The following is a 13,708-nucleotide window of genomic DNA, read 5'->3' on the forward strand; positions in this document are numbered from 1 at the left end:
ATCCCTGTCCTAAATTGTCTACCCCATATCCTTAGACTGTGACACCTGGTTATGGTCTCCTCTGTCATTGGAAACATTGTTCCCGTATCTGCCCAGTCTGATAGAGTTTTATAGGTTTCTGTGAATTCACCCCTTCTTATGAACTCCTCCTCCTTCTGCTCCTCGGATGCTGCCTGACCTGCTGTGCTTTTCCAGCACCACTCTAATCTCGACTCTGGTTTCCAGCATCTGCAGTCTTTGTTTTTACTTGCAGTGAATATAATCCTAACTAATTCAATCTCATCTCTTATGTCAGTCGTGCCATCCCAGGACTCAACCTGATAAAGCTGTGCTGTGCTCCCTATATAGTAAATGCATCTTCCTTTCAGATAAGGAGACCATAACTGTCTCTATATTTCAGGAGTGGTATCACCAAGGCAGCAATGTTTACAGCAAGACATTCCAGCTTCTGTATTTGAATCATTTTGTTATGAAGGCCAACATGCTATTACCTCCTTCATTGCCAGCTGCACCTGCATGTTTACCTTCAGTGAACAATGTACAAGGAGATCTAGGTCGCATCGCTCATTTTCCTCTCTCTCTCTCTCTCTCTCTCTCTCTCTCTCTCTCTCTCTCTCTCTCTCTCTCTCTCTCTCTCTCTCTCTCTCTCTCTCTCTCTCTCTCTTTTTCTCTCTCTCTCCTTTCTTTCTTTCTTTCTTTCTTTCTTTCTTTCTTTCTTTCTTTCTTTCTTTCTTTCTTTCTTTCTTTCTTTCTTTCTTTCTTTCTTTCTTTCTTTCTTTCTTTCTTTCTCTCTCTCTCTCTCTCTCTCTCTCTCTTTTTCTCTCTCCTTTCTTTCTTCCTCTCTCTCCCTCCCTCTCACTCCCTCCCACTCCCTCCCTCTCCCTTTACCATTCAAATGGTCATCCAACTTTCTGTTTCTGCTCCCAAAGTGGATATTTATTCGTATTTATCCACATTATTAGGTTAGATTCCCTACAGTGTGGAAACAGGCCCTTCATCCCAAAAAGTCCACACCGACCCTCCGAAGAGCAACCCACCCAGACCCATTCCCTACATTCACCCCTGACGAATGCGCCTAACATTACAGGCAATTTAGCGTGGCAAATTCACCTAACCTGCACATCTTTGGACTGTGGGAGGAAACTGGAGCATCCAGAGGAAACCTGCACAGATACAGGGAGAATGTGCAAACTCCACACAGACAGTTGCCCTAGACAGGAATTGAACCTGGGTCCCTGGCGCTGAGGCAGCAGTGCTAACCACTGAGCCAACTTGTTTGCTTTTGAGTAATCAGCAAAATCACACTGAAGCATCTCTACATCCTCCTCACAGCTCACTCTCCCACCCTGCTTTGTGTGATCTGCAAATCTGGATATATTACATGTAGTTCCCTCATCAAAATCATTGTGAATAGCTGAATTCCTAGTGCTGATCCCTGTGCCACTCCATTAGTCACTACCTGCCATTTGGAAAAAGACTTTTTATTCCTCTTTTGTGTCTCCTGCCTGCCAACCAGGTTTCTATCCATCTCAGTACACTAGCTGAGCTCTTTATCACTTCCTGCTGAAGAGCTCATGCTCAAAATGTTGACTTTCCTGCTCCTCTGCTGCTTGACCGGCTGTGCTTTTCCAACTACCACACTTTTCAATTCTGATCTCCAACATCTGCAGTCCTCACTTTGTCCTCCTCAATACACTACCCTCCAATGACATGCTTTAATTTTGCACATTAAGCTCTTATGTGGGACTTCATCAAAAACCTTCTGGAAGTCAAAATAAACCACATCCACTGGTTTTCCCCTCATCAGCTCTGCAAGCCACATCCTCAAAACATTCCAGTAGATTTTTTTCAAGCACAATTTCTCTCTTGTAAATCCATACTGACTCTGTCTGATCTTGCCACCTTTTCAGTCCTTTTATAATGGACTGTAGTGTTTGAAACGTTGACTCTCCTCCTCGGATGCTGCCTGACCAGCTCGGCTTTTCCACCACCATACTACTTTGCTGTGATCTCCAGCATTTCCAGGCCAAGCCTTCTCCGGTAGTATTATCCCCAATACCAACATCGGGTTCATTAGTCTGTAATTCCTGATTTTCTCCCCTTTTAAAAAAAGGAGGCAAAGGGTTACATTAGCTAACCTCCAATCTGTAGAAAGTGTTCTCGTGCCTTTAGAATCTTGGCTGATGACCACCAAACGCTTTCTTCACTATCCTATCTACCTGCGACTCCACTTTCAAGGAGCTATGAACCTGCACTCCAAGGTCTCTTTGTTCAGCAACACTCCCTAGGGCCTTACCATTAAGTGTACAAGTCCTGCTAAGATTTGCTTTCCCAAAATGCAGCACCTTGCATTTATCTGAATTAAACTCCATCTGCCACTTCTCAGCCCATTGGCCCATCTGGTCCAGATCCTGTTGTAATCTGAGGTAACCCACTTCGCTGTCCACTACACCTCCAATTTTGGTGTCATCTGCAAACTTACTAACCGTACCTCTTATGCTCACATCCAAATCATTTATGTAAATGAGCACCTGCAACAGTGCAGGATTCCCTGCAATGGAACATCACCCTTGATTTATTTGTGGTCAAACTTTACTGCAGAGTAAAAATAGAATAGTCAAAACAATTGGAGAGCTGTTTCAAAGATGCTGCATAATGGTCTGAATGATCAAATTCTGTGCTCATTGATCTGTCTAATGTTTTTTGCCATATGTCATTATCATCTTTACCATCAACTGAAGGCACTTCACAGGAGGACTATCAAGCACACTTTGACATTGAACTGCATAAGTAGTTATTCGGGTACATGATGACAAGTTTGTTTTTAGCATCCGTTCATGAGATGAGGATGTTGCTGGCTTGGCTGGTACTTATTGCCCACAGCACAGTTAAGAGTCGGCCAAGTTGCTGTGAGTCTGGAGTCACATGATCTGGCACGGGTAAGGATGACAGTTTCCTTTCCTAACGGACATGAGTGAACCAAACGGGTTTTTCCGACATTTGGTCATGGAATCATGGTCATCATTAATTCCGGACTGTTAATTCCAGATTTTTATTGAATACACATTTCACTATCTGCTATGGCTGGATTAGAACCCTAGTACCCTGAGTCTCTAGATTAACAGTCCAGTGAATATGATACTACGTCGTCGCCTCCCCCTGTAGTCTGGTGTAAGAAGTAGGAGCTGGGTAGATTTTAAGGCGAGTCTTAGGGTGGGGGAAGCAGGTGTAGAGGATTAAGGGGAGAATTCCTGACATGCATGCAGTTGACAGCACAGTCAGCAATGGTGTAGTGATTAAAACAGTGTGTGGAGGAATGTGAAGCTATCTGTCTGGCTAGAAGGTGTTACCAAGGTGAGACAGGACAAAGTCTTGGGGAGATCTATGAATGAGCATGTGGATTCTAAAAATGAGACATTTGCCAAATTGACAGCTAATCAGCGTGCAGAGTAACTGAGTGAAGGAACTAGGATTCTGGTACAATTTGGGTGAGCTCTTGGTTGTGGAGGATGCAGGATCGGATGTCAGGCCAAGAGAATGTTGAAACAGCAAAGTCCAGAGGGATGCTGTGCTAATCTTGCTGCCTCCAAGCATGTTCTGCCTCACTGAGGAATTACAGATGGAGCTGGACAGGGAAATCATTAGCAAACAACCTCCGTTCCAGACTTTGATTGAATCCATACGTGCATTTTCCTAGAATTTGAAATAGAGATCAGGAAACCCAGTTGGGATTTTTGTCTTCCATCCTAGTTCATGATTGTTTCAATACTATTTGCAATAGAAACAAAATGAAAATTGATTCGTAAACCTAACTCAACTGAGAAATACTGGAAATGACTCAAGATATCTTTCTCGATGTCTGATATGTAAAGCTTATATTTAATGCAACGTGTGCACTAATCTGTACTTCCTCTGATCTTTTCTCTAAAAATTTCTGAATGCTTTTTAGAGTGCTTAAGCTACAGTAATAAGATGTGTCCATGAATTTTTTTAAACCAGAGACCGTAATGAATTGGCTGAAACACTGCAACTCCTGAAAGCTCAAATAGATCCAGCACTTTTAAGCAAGTTTATCCAGGAAGATGGCTCCTCTCATACAAGTCCTACACCAGAAGATGAAGAGAATAAGAAGGAAATTGAAGAACATCTGGAAGGTAGCTTTATTTCCTAAAAATGTTGTCTTGGAGCCAGATAGAGAGCAAATTATCTCTCTGAAATGGCCACTGGTTTATGTACTACCGCTGTCTGCTGTCCGTATCAATGGGAGGGTGGAAGGGCCATCAGCATTGAACCTAATCCTCCCATTGCCTAACTTCACCTCCTAATAACATTCCACAGAGATCACGGGTGAAAAAAGAAATCTAAACTTGTATTTTCTCGCATTCCATTGATTTTGTGGCATGCCATTTTCATTTTTCCCCTTGACTTGGCTGAAATCTGCTAACGTAGCAAAGCCAGGATAGAGGGGAAAATGACCAGAACTTTTTCTGATCTTGTGGCTCCATTGGGAGAGAACCTCAAACATTTTTTTAACTTGAATTTCTGCTCAAGTGCTGAAAAAGACACATGCCTGTCTTGTGATTCTGACTGCATAATAAATGCACTCCCAGGTTTTACTCCGATTAACTCCCAAACTTCAGTTTTTACTCCTGTGCAGAAATATTTTGGGGGATTATTTTATACTCAACCATTTCACAGAGGACTGGCAGGCCTCCTTGTGAACATTTGGGTTTAGTTCTTTGGGGTCTTTATTTTACCACACCACCTGATCCATGTTTTCAATGATTTCATTCTGTATCTCACCATATGCCCACGTGCTCCCAGGTAATTCTGATGTCCAGCGTGCTTTAAACGGCTAATTTCCTTTCCTTTTGTCTGTAGACTGGTGTGTCATGTGTAATTTTCCAGTTAAACTAGAGTTATGTATCCTATTCGTCTGAGGGTCCACATTTCACTTTTTTTTCTCTTACACAAAGGCAATGATCAAATTTTGCAAAATAACATTTGGCCACAGTATTAAACATTAATTTCAGAATAAAAGTTGAGTTCTGAAGAAGACATGAACATGTTTAAAGTCAAAGAGATAAGTTGGTCATTGAACAAAAAAACTAAAGCTGACCATGAAGAAGTGTGAAATAGCAGAGCTAATTAATAAAACCATTTTTGACTTTTGCTTAAGAAACAGAGCTAGAGAAAGAGAGACAGACTAGACCTTAAGTCGTCTTCACCATGGGAGGGAATTAAGATGCTACATTTATCTTTGTTCATTCTGAACTGGCCATAGCAGTATGCATACCAGAGCAAGGATTACTTTTCAGCCAAGGTTTTTCCACTTCTTGTCTGGTGTGATGATAAAGAGGACAAAGTTGTGTGTGCATGTGTATCTTACTATTCCAGTCTGTAGGTTCACAGTGGCTCTTTCACATATGCTATCCCCTACCACTCATTTCCTTGTATCTGATCACATGTACTTCAACCTCTCACTGCATATGATCCTGCCCCACCCTCTTACCCCCACCTCCTCTCTCGTCTCTCTCTCTCTCTCTCTCTCATCTCTCTCTCTCTCTCTCTCTCTCTCTCTCTCTCTCTCTCTCTCTCTCTCTCTCTCTCTCTCTCTCTCTCTCTCTCTCTCTCTCTCTCACACACACTAACCCCCACTTTCTCTCTCTCTTCTCTTTTTTCCCCCCTACCAACAAAGTCATAAAACATGGAATATAGGAGCAGGACTAGATTATTCAGCCCTTGAGCCTGTCCTGCCATTCAACATAACCATGGCTGATTGTCCAGCTCAGTACCCTAATCCTGCTTTCTCCCCACAATCCTTTGATCCTTTTTAGTCCTAAGAACTATATCTACATTTTTCTTTAAGATTTTCAATGTTTTGGCCTTAACCACTTTCTGTGGCGGAGAATTCAACAGACTCCCCAATCTCAGGGTGCTTTTCTCACTGAGATTTAAATGAGGTGTTAGGCTCACCAGTGACAAGGCACAATCAGCAGCAAATGTGGATTGGCAATAGGCTGTGATTGCAGTGGTAGCCCCTTGTAAACCTCTCACTTCCATTCATCTATGTAATGTGTCCATGGGCATGATGATGAAGCATGGCAGTCGCTCCACCGACTGTATAGTCACAAGCCAGAATTAAGCAAAATCCTCGTCTAGTTCAAATGGGTGTGATATTGAAGAGGACCATGTTGAGCTGCCTGTTTCAGCATTCCTCCTCAACTAACAACATCATAAACGTCAAAGTTTGTGAGAAGATTTGTAGCTTGGGTGCTCGTGTTTCTGTTCGCCGAGCTGGGAATTTGTGTTGCAGACGTTCCGTCCCCTGTCTAGGTGACATCCTCAGTGCTTGTGAAGCGCTTCTGTGATGTTTCCTCCAGCATTTGTAGTGATTTGTATCTGCCGCTTCCGGTTGTCAGTTCCAGCTGAACGCTGCAGTGGTCGGTATATTGGGTCCAGGTCGACGTGCTTATTGATTGAATGTGGATGAGTGCCATGCCTCTAGGAATTCTCTGGCAGTTTGGCTTTTCCTATAATAGTAGTGTTGTCCCAGTCGAACTCATGTTGCTTGTCATCTGCGTGTGTGGCTACTAAGGATAGCTGGTCATGTCGTTTCATGGCTAGTTGGTGTTCATGGATGTGGATCGTTAGCTGTCTTCCTGTTTGTCCTAAGTAGTGTTTTGTGCAGTCCTTGCATGGGACCTTTGTACACTACATTGGTTTTGCTCATGCTGGGTATCGGGTCCTTCGTCCTAGTGAGTTTTTGTCTGAGATGGCTGTTGGTTTGTGTGCTGTTCTGAGTCCTAGTGGTCGCAGTAGTCTGGCTGTTAGTTCAGATGTATGGTAGTGTGGCTAGTCCTTTGGGTTGTGGCATATCCTCATTCTGTCGTCTTTCCCTTAGGCATCTGTTGATGAAATTGCGGGTGTATCCGTTTTTTGGCGAATACGTTGTATAGGTGTTCTTCTTCCTCTTTTGCAGTTCTGGTGTACTGCAGTGTGTTGTGGCCCTTTTGAACAGTGTCTTGATGCAACTTCTTTTGTGTGTGTTGGGGTGGTTGCTTTCGTAGTTTAGGTCTTGGTCTGTGTGTGTGGCTTTCCTATATACCCGTTCCTAGACGTGATGGTACAGAGAACACAGAATGGAGAATTCACCACTAAAGGTATGCAGGAGAGCCACGCACACACAGACCAAGTCCTAAACTACGAAAGCAACCACCCAAACACACACAAAAGAAGTTGCACTAAGACACTGTTCAACACACTGCAGTACACCAGAACTGCAAAAAGAGGAAGAAGAACACCTTTACAATGTATTCGCCAAAAACGGATACACCCGCAATTTCATCAACAGATGCCTAAGGGAAAGACGACAGAATGAGGATATGCCACAACCCAAAGGACTAGCCACACTACCATACATCTGAACTAACAGCCAGACTACTGCGACCACTAGGACTCATAACAGCACACAAACCAACAGCCACTCTCAGACAAAAATTCACTAGGACGAAGGACCCGTAACCCAGCATAAGCAAAACCAATGTAGTGTACAAAATCCCATGCAAGGACTGCACAAAACACTACATAGGACAAACAGGAAGACAGCTAACGATCCATATCCATGAACACCAACTAGCCATGAAACGACATGACCAGCTATCCTTAGTAGCCACACTCCGATGACAAGCAACATGAGTTCAACTGGGACGACACTACTATTATAGGACGATCCAAACAGAGAACAGCCAGGGAATTCGTAGAGGCATGGCACTCATCCACAGATTCAATCAATAAGCACATTGACCTGGACCCAATATACCGACCACTGCAACGGACAGCTGGAACTGACAACCGGAAGCGGCAGATACAAATCACTATAAATGCCGGAGGAAGCTTCACAGGAGGCTCCCAAGCACTGAGGATGTCACCTAGACAGGGATGAAACGTCTGCAACACACATTCCCAGCTCGGCGAACAGAACCACAACAACATCATAAACTAGATTAACTTGTCCTGACCTCATTGCTGTTTTCTCCTGCGTTTGGCAACAGCTTTTCAAAACATTTTAGTACATGAAGCATTTTTAGATATTTCTGTGCTGAAGAGTTTTAGAAATGCAAGCAGATTTCTTTGACAATTTCTTTGTTTGAACTTTTGCATAGAAGAAGTAAAACTGGAAGAGACAATAACAGGGCAGCAGAAGGAGCCTGAAGTTACCACGCAGCATCTAGCATCTCCACCCACAACTACTTCTCCAGAAGATGAGGCAAAAATACAGACAGTTAAAAAAGAGACAATCGAAAATGACTCCAAGGCAGAGCAGACTATTAAGACAGAGCAGCCTGCATCGGAAAAAGCTGATGCGAAAGGTGAAGGTGCTAAAGTAGCCATAGAAAACAACCTTGACAAAATTCATAGGCCAACTGAAGATGGAAACATAGCTGCTAAAGTGCAAGTGGTCAGTCTGAAAAGCTCTGGTGATGCCAAAGGTTGCGCTGATAAGTTAGCAACTGTAGATCGTGAAAGGCCAGGAGTTAACATCAAGATGGAACCTCCTGATGATGTCAAAGAAAAGTCGTCGGAAGAGCTTGAGAGAGCCTTGAAAAATGTCAAACAGGCAAAACTTCCTGTGAAAAAACGTGAAATTAAACTGACTGAGGACTATGACAACTCAGTGAAGACTCCCCTCGGCAAGCCTCTGACCTCTGTCAGGGAGCCTTTAAAAGAAGGGTTAAAAGTGGAAGGCGAGGCAGTGAAGCAGACGCCAGAGGAAAAGGTGGAAGGAAAGCAGCTCATGAATGGTGAGATAGCTGCTAGACCCCAAGTGAACAATCACAAAGATGAAAGAGTTATCGAGGCTTCTTCTCCAGGGAAGGTTGAGCAGAAGAAGAACCAAGAGCCTGAAACCCCATGCTCAACTAAAGAAGAGGAAAATGGCATCAATGGATCAAGCAAGCCGGACTCTGATTTGCCTACGAACTTTAGCCAGGAGAATCACGCGAGCAGCAATAAAGTTGAAGTGAGCCAGAACTGCCCAGTGAAGGAGAAGGCTGTAGACCAGGATCTTCCTGAGCTTGCGAAGCCTACGGAGGAAGCCAGATCAAAATGTGAGGAAGGGAAGGGAGATTGCCTCAGAACCAAGCTACGTGACAAAGAAATGCCTGACACAAAAAAGACAACTGTTACACCAGCAGAGGAGGAACATACAGAAAAGCTACCCGTGAGGAGAACAAGAGCATCCTTGAGGCAGCAGTTAACGAGGAAGACTTCAGAGGAAGAAGCACCCCAGAAGGTTGAGCAGGCAGAAGAGAAACGAGAGACCGAACCTAATGGGACAAGATGCTTAAGGAGGTCGCTGAGGATATCCAAACCTACGGTAAAAGTGACAGAAAACCTGGAGAAGAAAGCCTGTAAGCGGGAAGAACCATCAGTACCTCAAAGTTTGGATAAGGATGAGAACCATAAAAAGGTGGAGAAAGATTCAAAGGGAGCAAAGGTACAATGATTTGATTGTTTAAAAGTAAAAGCAAAATTGGTTTGTCATGTATGGGTTGTGGGTGTTGCTGACAAGACATCCTGAATCACCTTTGAATAGGGTAAGCAACGGAGTGGCAGTTCTGAGCCAGATTACGTTACTGTGAAGTTGCACGTAAGCCAGACTGGGTACAGACAGCAGACTTCCTTCCATGAGTAACATTGGTGAATTGGTGAACAAAGCAAAGACGTATTAAGGGCACAAAACAAAATATAAGTTCAGAAATTGTAATGAGGCATGCAGTCTTACCAAATCATTTGGGAATGTTCTACTAAGCAAAGATTTGAGTGCAATCTCAGACATTTACAGCCATTTGACCCGTTGTCCATGCCAGCCCTGTGATGGTATTGTTTAAATCTAGTTCTGATTTGTTGCCTTGTCCCATAGGCCCACGTCTTCCCTTTCAAAGAGGGGTCTACTATCCCCTCGCTGTGCAGTCTCTGTCTCCACTATCACCTCTGTCTAAGCATTCTATACTCGTAAGAATTCTCAGTGTAAAGAGGACCTTGGTGATTTACCAGTTGGACACTACAGTGCTTTAGGGTTGATCCTTGCTTAATATAATTCATTTCTGTCATGGTGATGATTCTACTGCAATTGGGGCCTGGTGGTCCTCAAATTAGGAAGAATGTAAAGTAGGGGTAATCAATAAGAGCTCCCCCTTGCTCACCACTGTTGTGATGTTTGTTGAAAGCATTTGGGGAGGATGGGGCTGGTGCATGAGACCTAGAAATTAGAAGCAAGAGTCACCTATTTGGTCCATCATTCAATATGGTCTTGGTTGATCCTCTATTTCAGTAGCATAGTTCTGCTTCTCCCCACCCCTTGATGCATTTTAAAATCCATAAATGTATTTATCTCTTAGCTGAAAAGGTGTAAGGAAGTGTGAAATGATAATGTAAGATCATCTCAGTGAAAAAACAAATGACAAAGTTAGATGGTGGAACGCAAGAATTGGGAACAGGCGAACATCGCAAATATGAGCAAACGAACACCTCTTGGCCGTTGAGAGATCTTGGCTGATCTTCTAATTTACACCTTTTTTTTGCACTATTCCTTTTGATGATTTTAATGTAATAATATTTAACCTTAATGCTGAATTCCTGCCTACTTTTGAAAATCTTTTGCTTGCTTCCGGAACAAGAATCTATCCATCTTTGTCTTAAAAATTTCCAAGGACTCCCCCCACCTTTTCAGGAAAAGATTTCCAAACGCTCGTGACCTTCAAAGTCCAAACCACTATGCTGCTTATTTTGGGAGTAATACTCCTGATTATGGAACCTCCCCCATACAGAAGAAACATCCTTGTCTGTACCCAAACAAGCCTTTAAGAATTTTCTATGTTTGAATAAAATCATTACTCGTTCTTCTAACCACCAGAGTAGTTGATTTTATTTTTCCTCCGGTATAATCACTTCCCGTTTCAGGAATTAGTTTGTTAACCTTGGTTACGCTTCCTCCATGGTGAGTGTATCCTTCCACAGTTAAAGAGACTATCTTTGCTCCTATTCTCAAATCCTGCTGTAACAAAAGACCAATGCATACTTGCTTTCTTAATTATTTGGCATGAGCTATCCTCACCGTCTCCTATTTGGAGTGGTAGTTTGGCCCCTTGAGCCTGCTTCGCCATTTAATATGGTTATGGCTGATCTGATTGTGTCCTTCATTACCTGATCCCATATTCTTTGTCTCTCCTGTCCATCAAAAATCTGGCTAACTCAACCTTGACTCTATTCGGTAACCTTGACTCTATTCAGTAACCCAGTCTCCACGTTCTATGTAAGAGGATTCCATAGACTACCGATCCTCTGAGAGATAACATTTCTTTATAACCTTTTAAACGGGACATCCTTAAATCGTAAAGCATGTCACCTCATTCTGGTCTCTCTCAGTGGGGGAAGTTTCCTTTCCGCATCCACCCTATCAGTTTTAATAAGATCAGGATAAGATTAGCTCTGAACAGACTCAAGAATAGCTTCTTCTCTGCTGTTATCAGACTTCTGAACGTACCTCTCATTTACTGAGTTGATCTTTCTTTGCACCTTCTCTATCATCATAACATTATATTCGACATTTTTGATTTGATTTATCACTGTCACTGTCAATGGAAAGTGTTTTATATGCTCTTTAGGCAAATTGTGCAAGTGCATCAGGGTAACAGAACAGAGTGCAGGATATAGTGTTACTGCTGCTGAGAAGGTGCAGAGAGAGATCAACATTAATATTAAGAGGTCCATTCGAACATCTGATAACACTCTGTTCTATTACCTGTTGTACTTACGTAAGGGACAATTTGCCTGAATAGCGCACAAAATAATACTTTTCACTGTATCTTGGTACATTTTTGCTAGAGCGTAGGAGGTTGAGAGGCAGCCTCGTAGAAATTTATACAATAATGAGGGGTATAGATAGAGTTAATGGTAATTGTCTTTTCTCTAGAATGGGGATTTCAAGACTAGAGGTCACGTTTTTAAGGTGAGTGGTGAACGATTTTAAAAAAGACATGAGGGGCAAATCGTTTACACAGAGTAGTTCTTATGTGGAATGACCTTCCTGAGGAAGTTGTGAATGCAGGTACAATTACAAAAGATTTGGATAGACACAAGAATAGGAAAGGTTTGCAGGGATATGGGCCAGGAGCAGGTATGTGGGACTAGTTTATTTTGGGATTATGTTCGGCATGGACTGTTTGGACCGAAGGATCTGTTTCCGTGGCATATGACTCTGTGACGATGATAAATCAAATCATATCAGTTAATGGAGTTGTTCTGACTCCAACACCAACAGCAGTGACTGAATGTAAAACTGATGCTGCCCTTTATGGTGGGTGGGGGTGAAATCAATTGAGCTTAACTCCAGGCCTCTTGTAAACCAACAATTTGCATCACAGGAGATCTGATTAATTCCTTAATTGTGAGGAACGTGTGAGGGTGTTTTTAAAAATGCATTCTGTTGAAACAGGTGTTGCTAACATAGCCAACATTTATTACATAGTTGTCTTGGAGATGGTGAAGGAGCATTTTCATGCTGCAAGCCATGTAGCGAAACTGCTCTTTGTGCTGCCAGATCAGGAGGAGTACCTGAATTATCAGGAGTGTATGTCCTTGTTTACTATGATCTGCCTGTACTGCGTGCAAGACAGTGCTTTTTGTTGTACTTAGGTACACGTGACTACAATAAATCAACTGAAATTAAAGTACCAGTTGCAAAAAAGAAAAGGACAATGTGTATCCAAGACAGGTTGTTGTGAATGAAGTAAAATTAATGGTGTTTCCATGCACCTACCATCCTTGTTCTTCCTTAGGTGGTGTCGGTTGCAGGTCCAGTGCTTTCCATTTTGATGTAATGTGCCTTGTTTTCAATTGGAAAATGAGTGTCTTGCGAGAGGAAAAATGAATTTAAAGTGCATGAAGATTGCTTTAAGTATGTAAGGCTGCTCGCTGAGCTTGAAAGTTTGTTTTCAGACGTTTTGGGGCGGCATGGTGGCTCAATGGTTAGCACTGCTGCCTCACAGCACCTGGGACTCTGGTTTGACTCCTGCCTTGGGCAACTATCTGTGTGGAGGTTGCACATTCTCCCTGTGTCTGCGTGGGTTTCCTCCCACAATCCAAAGATGTGCAGGTCAGGTGCATTGGCTGTGCTAAATTGCCCATAGTGTTAGGTGCATTAGTCAGGGGTAAATATACGGTAGGGGGATGGGTCTGGGTGGATTACTCTTCGGAGGGTCGGTGTGGACTTGTTGGGCCAAATGCCTGTTTCCATACTGTAGGGAATCTAATCTTGATACCATACTAGATAACATCATCAGTGAGTCTCCAGTGAAGCCCTGGTGTTATGTCCCGCCTCCCTATAGGGGTCTTGGTTTCTTAAAGTGGGTAATGTCATTTCCGGTTCTTTTTCCAGCAGTAGGTAGATAGGATCTAAATTGATGCGTTAATTGATGTGTTTATTGATGGAGTTCTGGTTAGAATGCCATGCCTCTAACACATCAGTTTAGATCCTTTCTACCTCCCCTTGAAAAAAAAACCAGAAATGATATCACCCACCTTAAGAAACCAAGACCTATAAATAGAGAGGCAGGATATACCACCAACGCTTCACTGGAGACTCTCACTGATGATGATATGTGACGAAACATCTGAAAACACCTTCAAGCTCAGTTTGGTAACT

General features: G+C 42.9%; 1 protein-coding gene across 3 annotated transcripts in view; it reads left to right on the forward strand.

Annotated features, from left to right (window-relative positions):
* Window positions 1-13,708, forward strand: part of rsf1a (remodeling and spacing factor 1a) — a 105,792-nt gene that overhangs the window by 59,630 nt on the left and 32,454 nt on the right. For 2 of the 3 annotated variants that reach the window (XM_072576795.1, XM_072576793.1), the window contains exons 5-6: window positions 4,000-4,154; window positions 8,166-9,499. In XM_072576795.1, the coding sequence (XP_072432896.1) occupies window positions 4,000-4,154; window positions 8,166-9,499 (1,489 nt within the window). The remainder of the gene's footprint in view (window positions 1-3,999; window positions 4,155-8,165; window positions 9,500-13,708) is intronic. The other variant, XM_072576794.1, reaches the window with a different exon arrangement.

Source organism: Chiloscyllium punctatum, chromosome 9, assembly GCF_047496795.1.
Source record: "Chiloscyllium punctatum isolate Juve2018m chromosome 9, sChiPun1.3, whole genome shotgun sequence".
Lineage (NCBI taxonomy): Eukaryota > Metazoa > Chordata > Chondrichthyes > Orectolobiformes > Hemiscylliidae > Chiloscyllium > Chiloscyllium punctatum.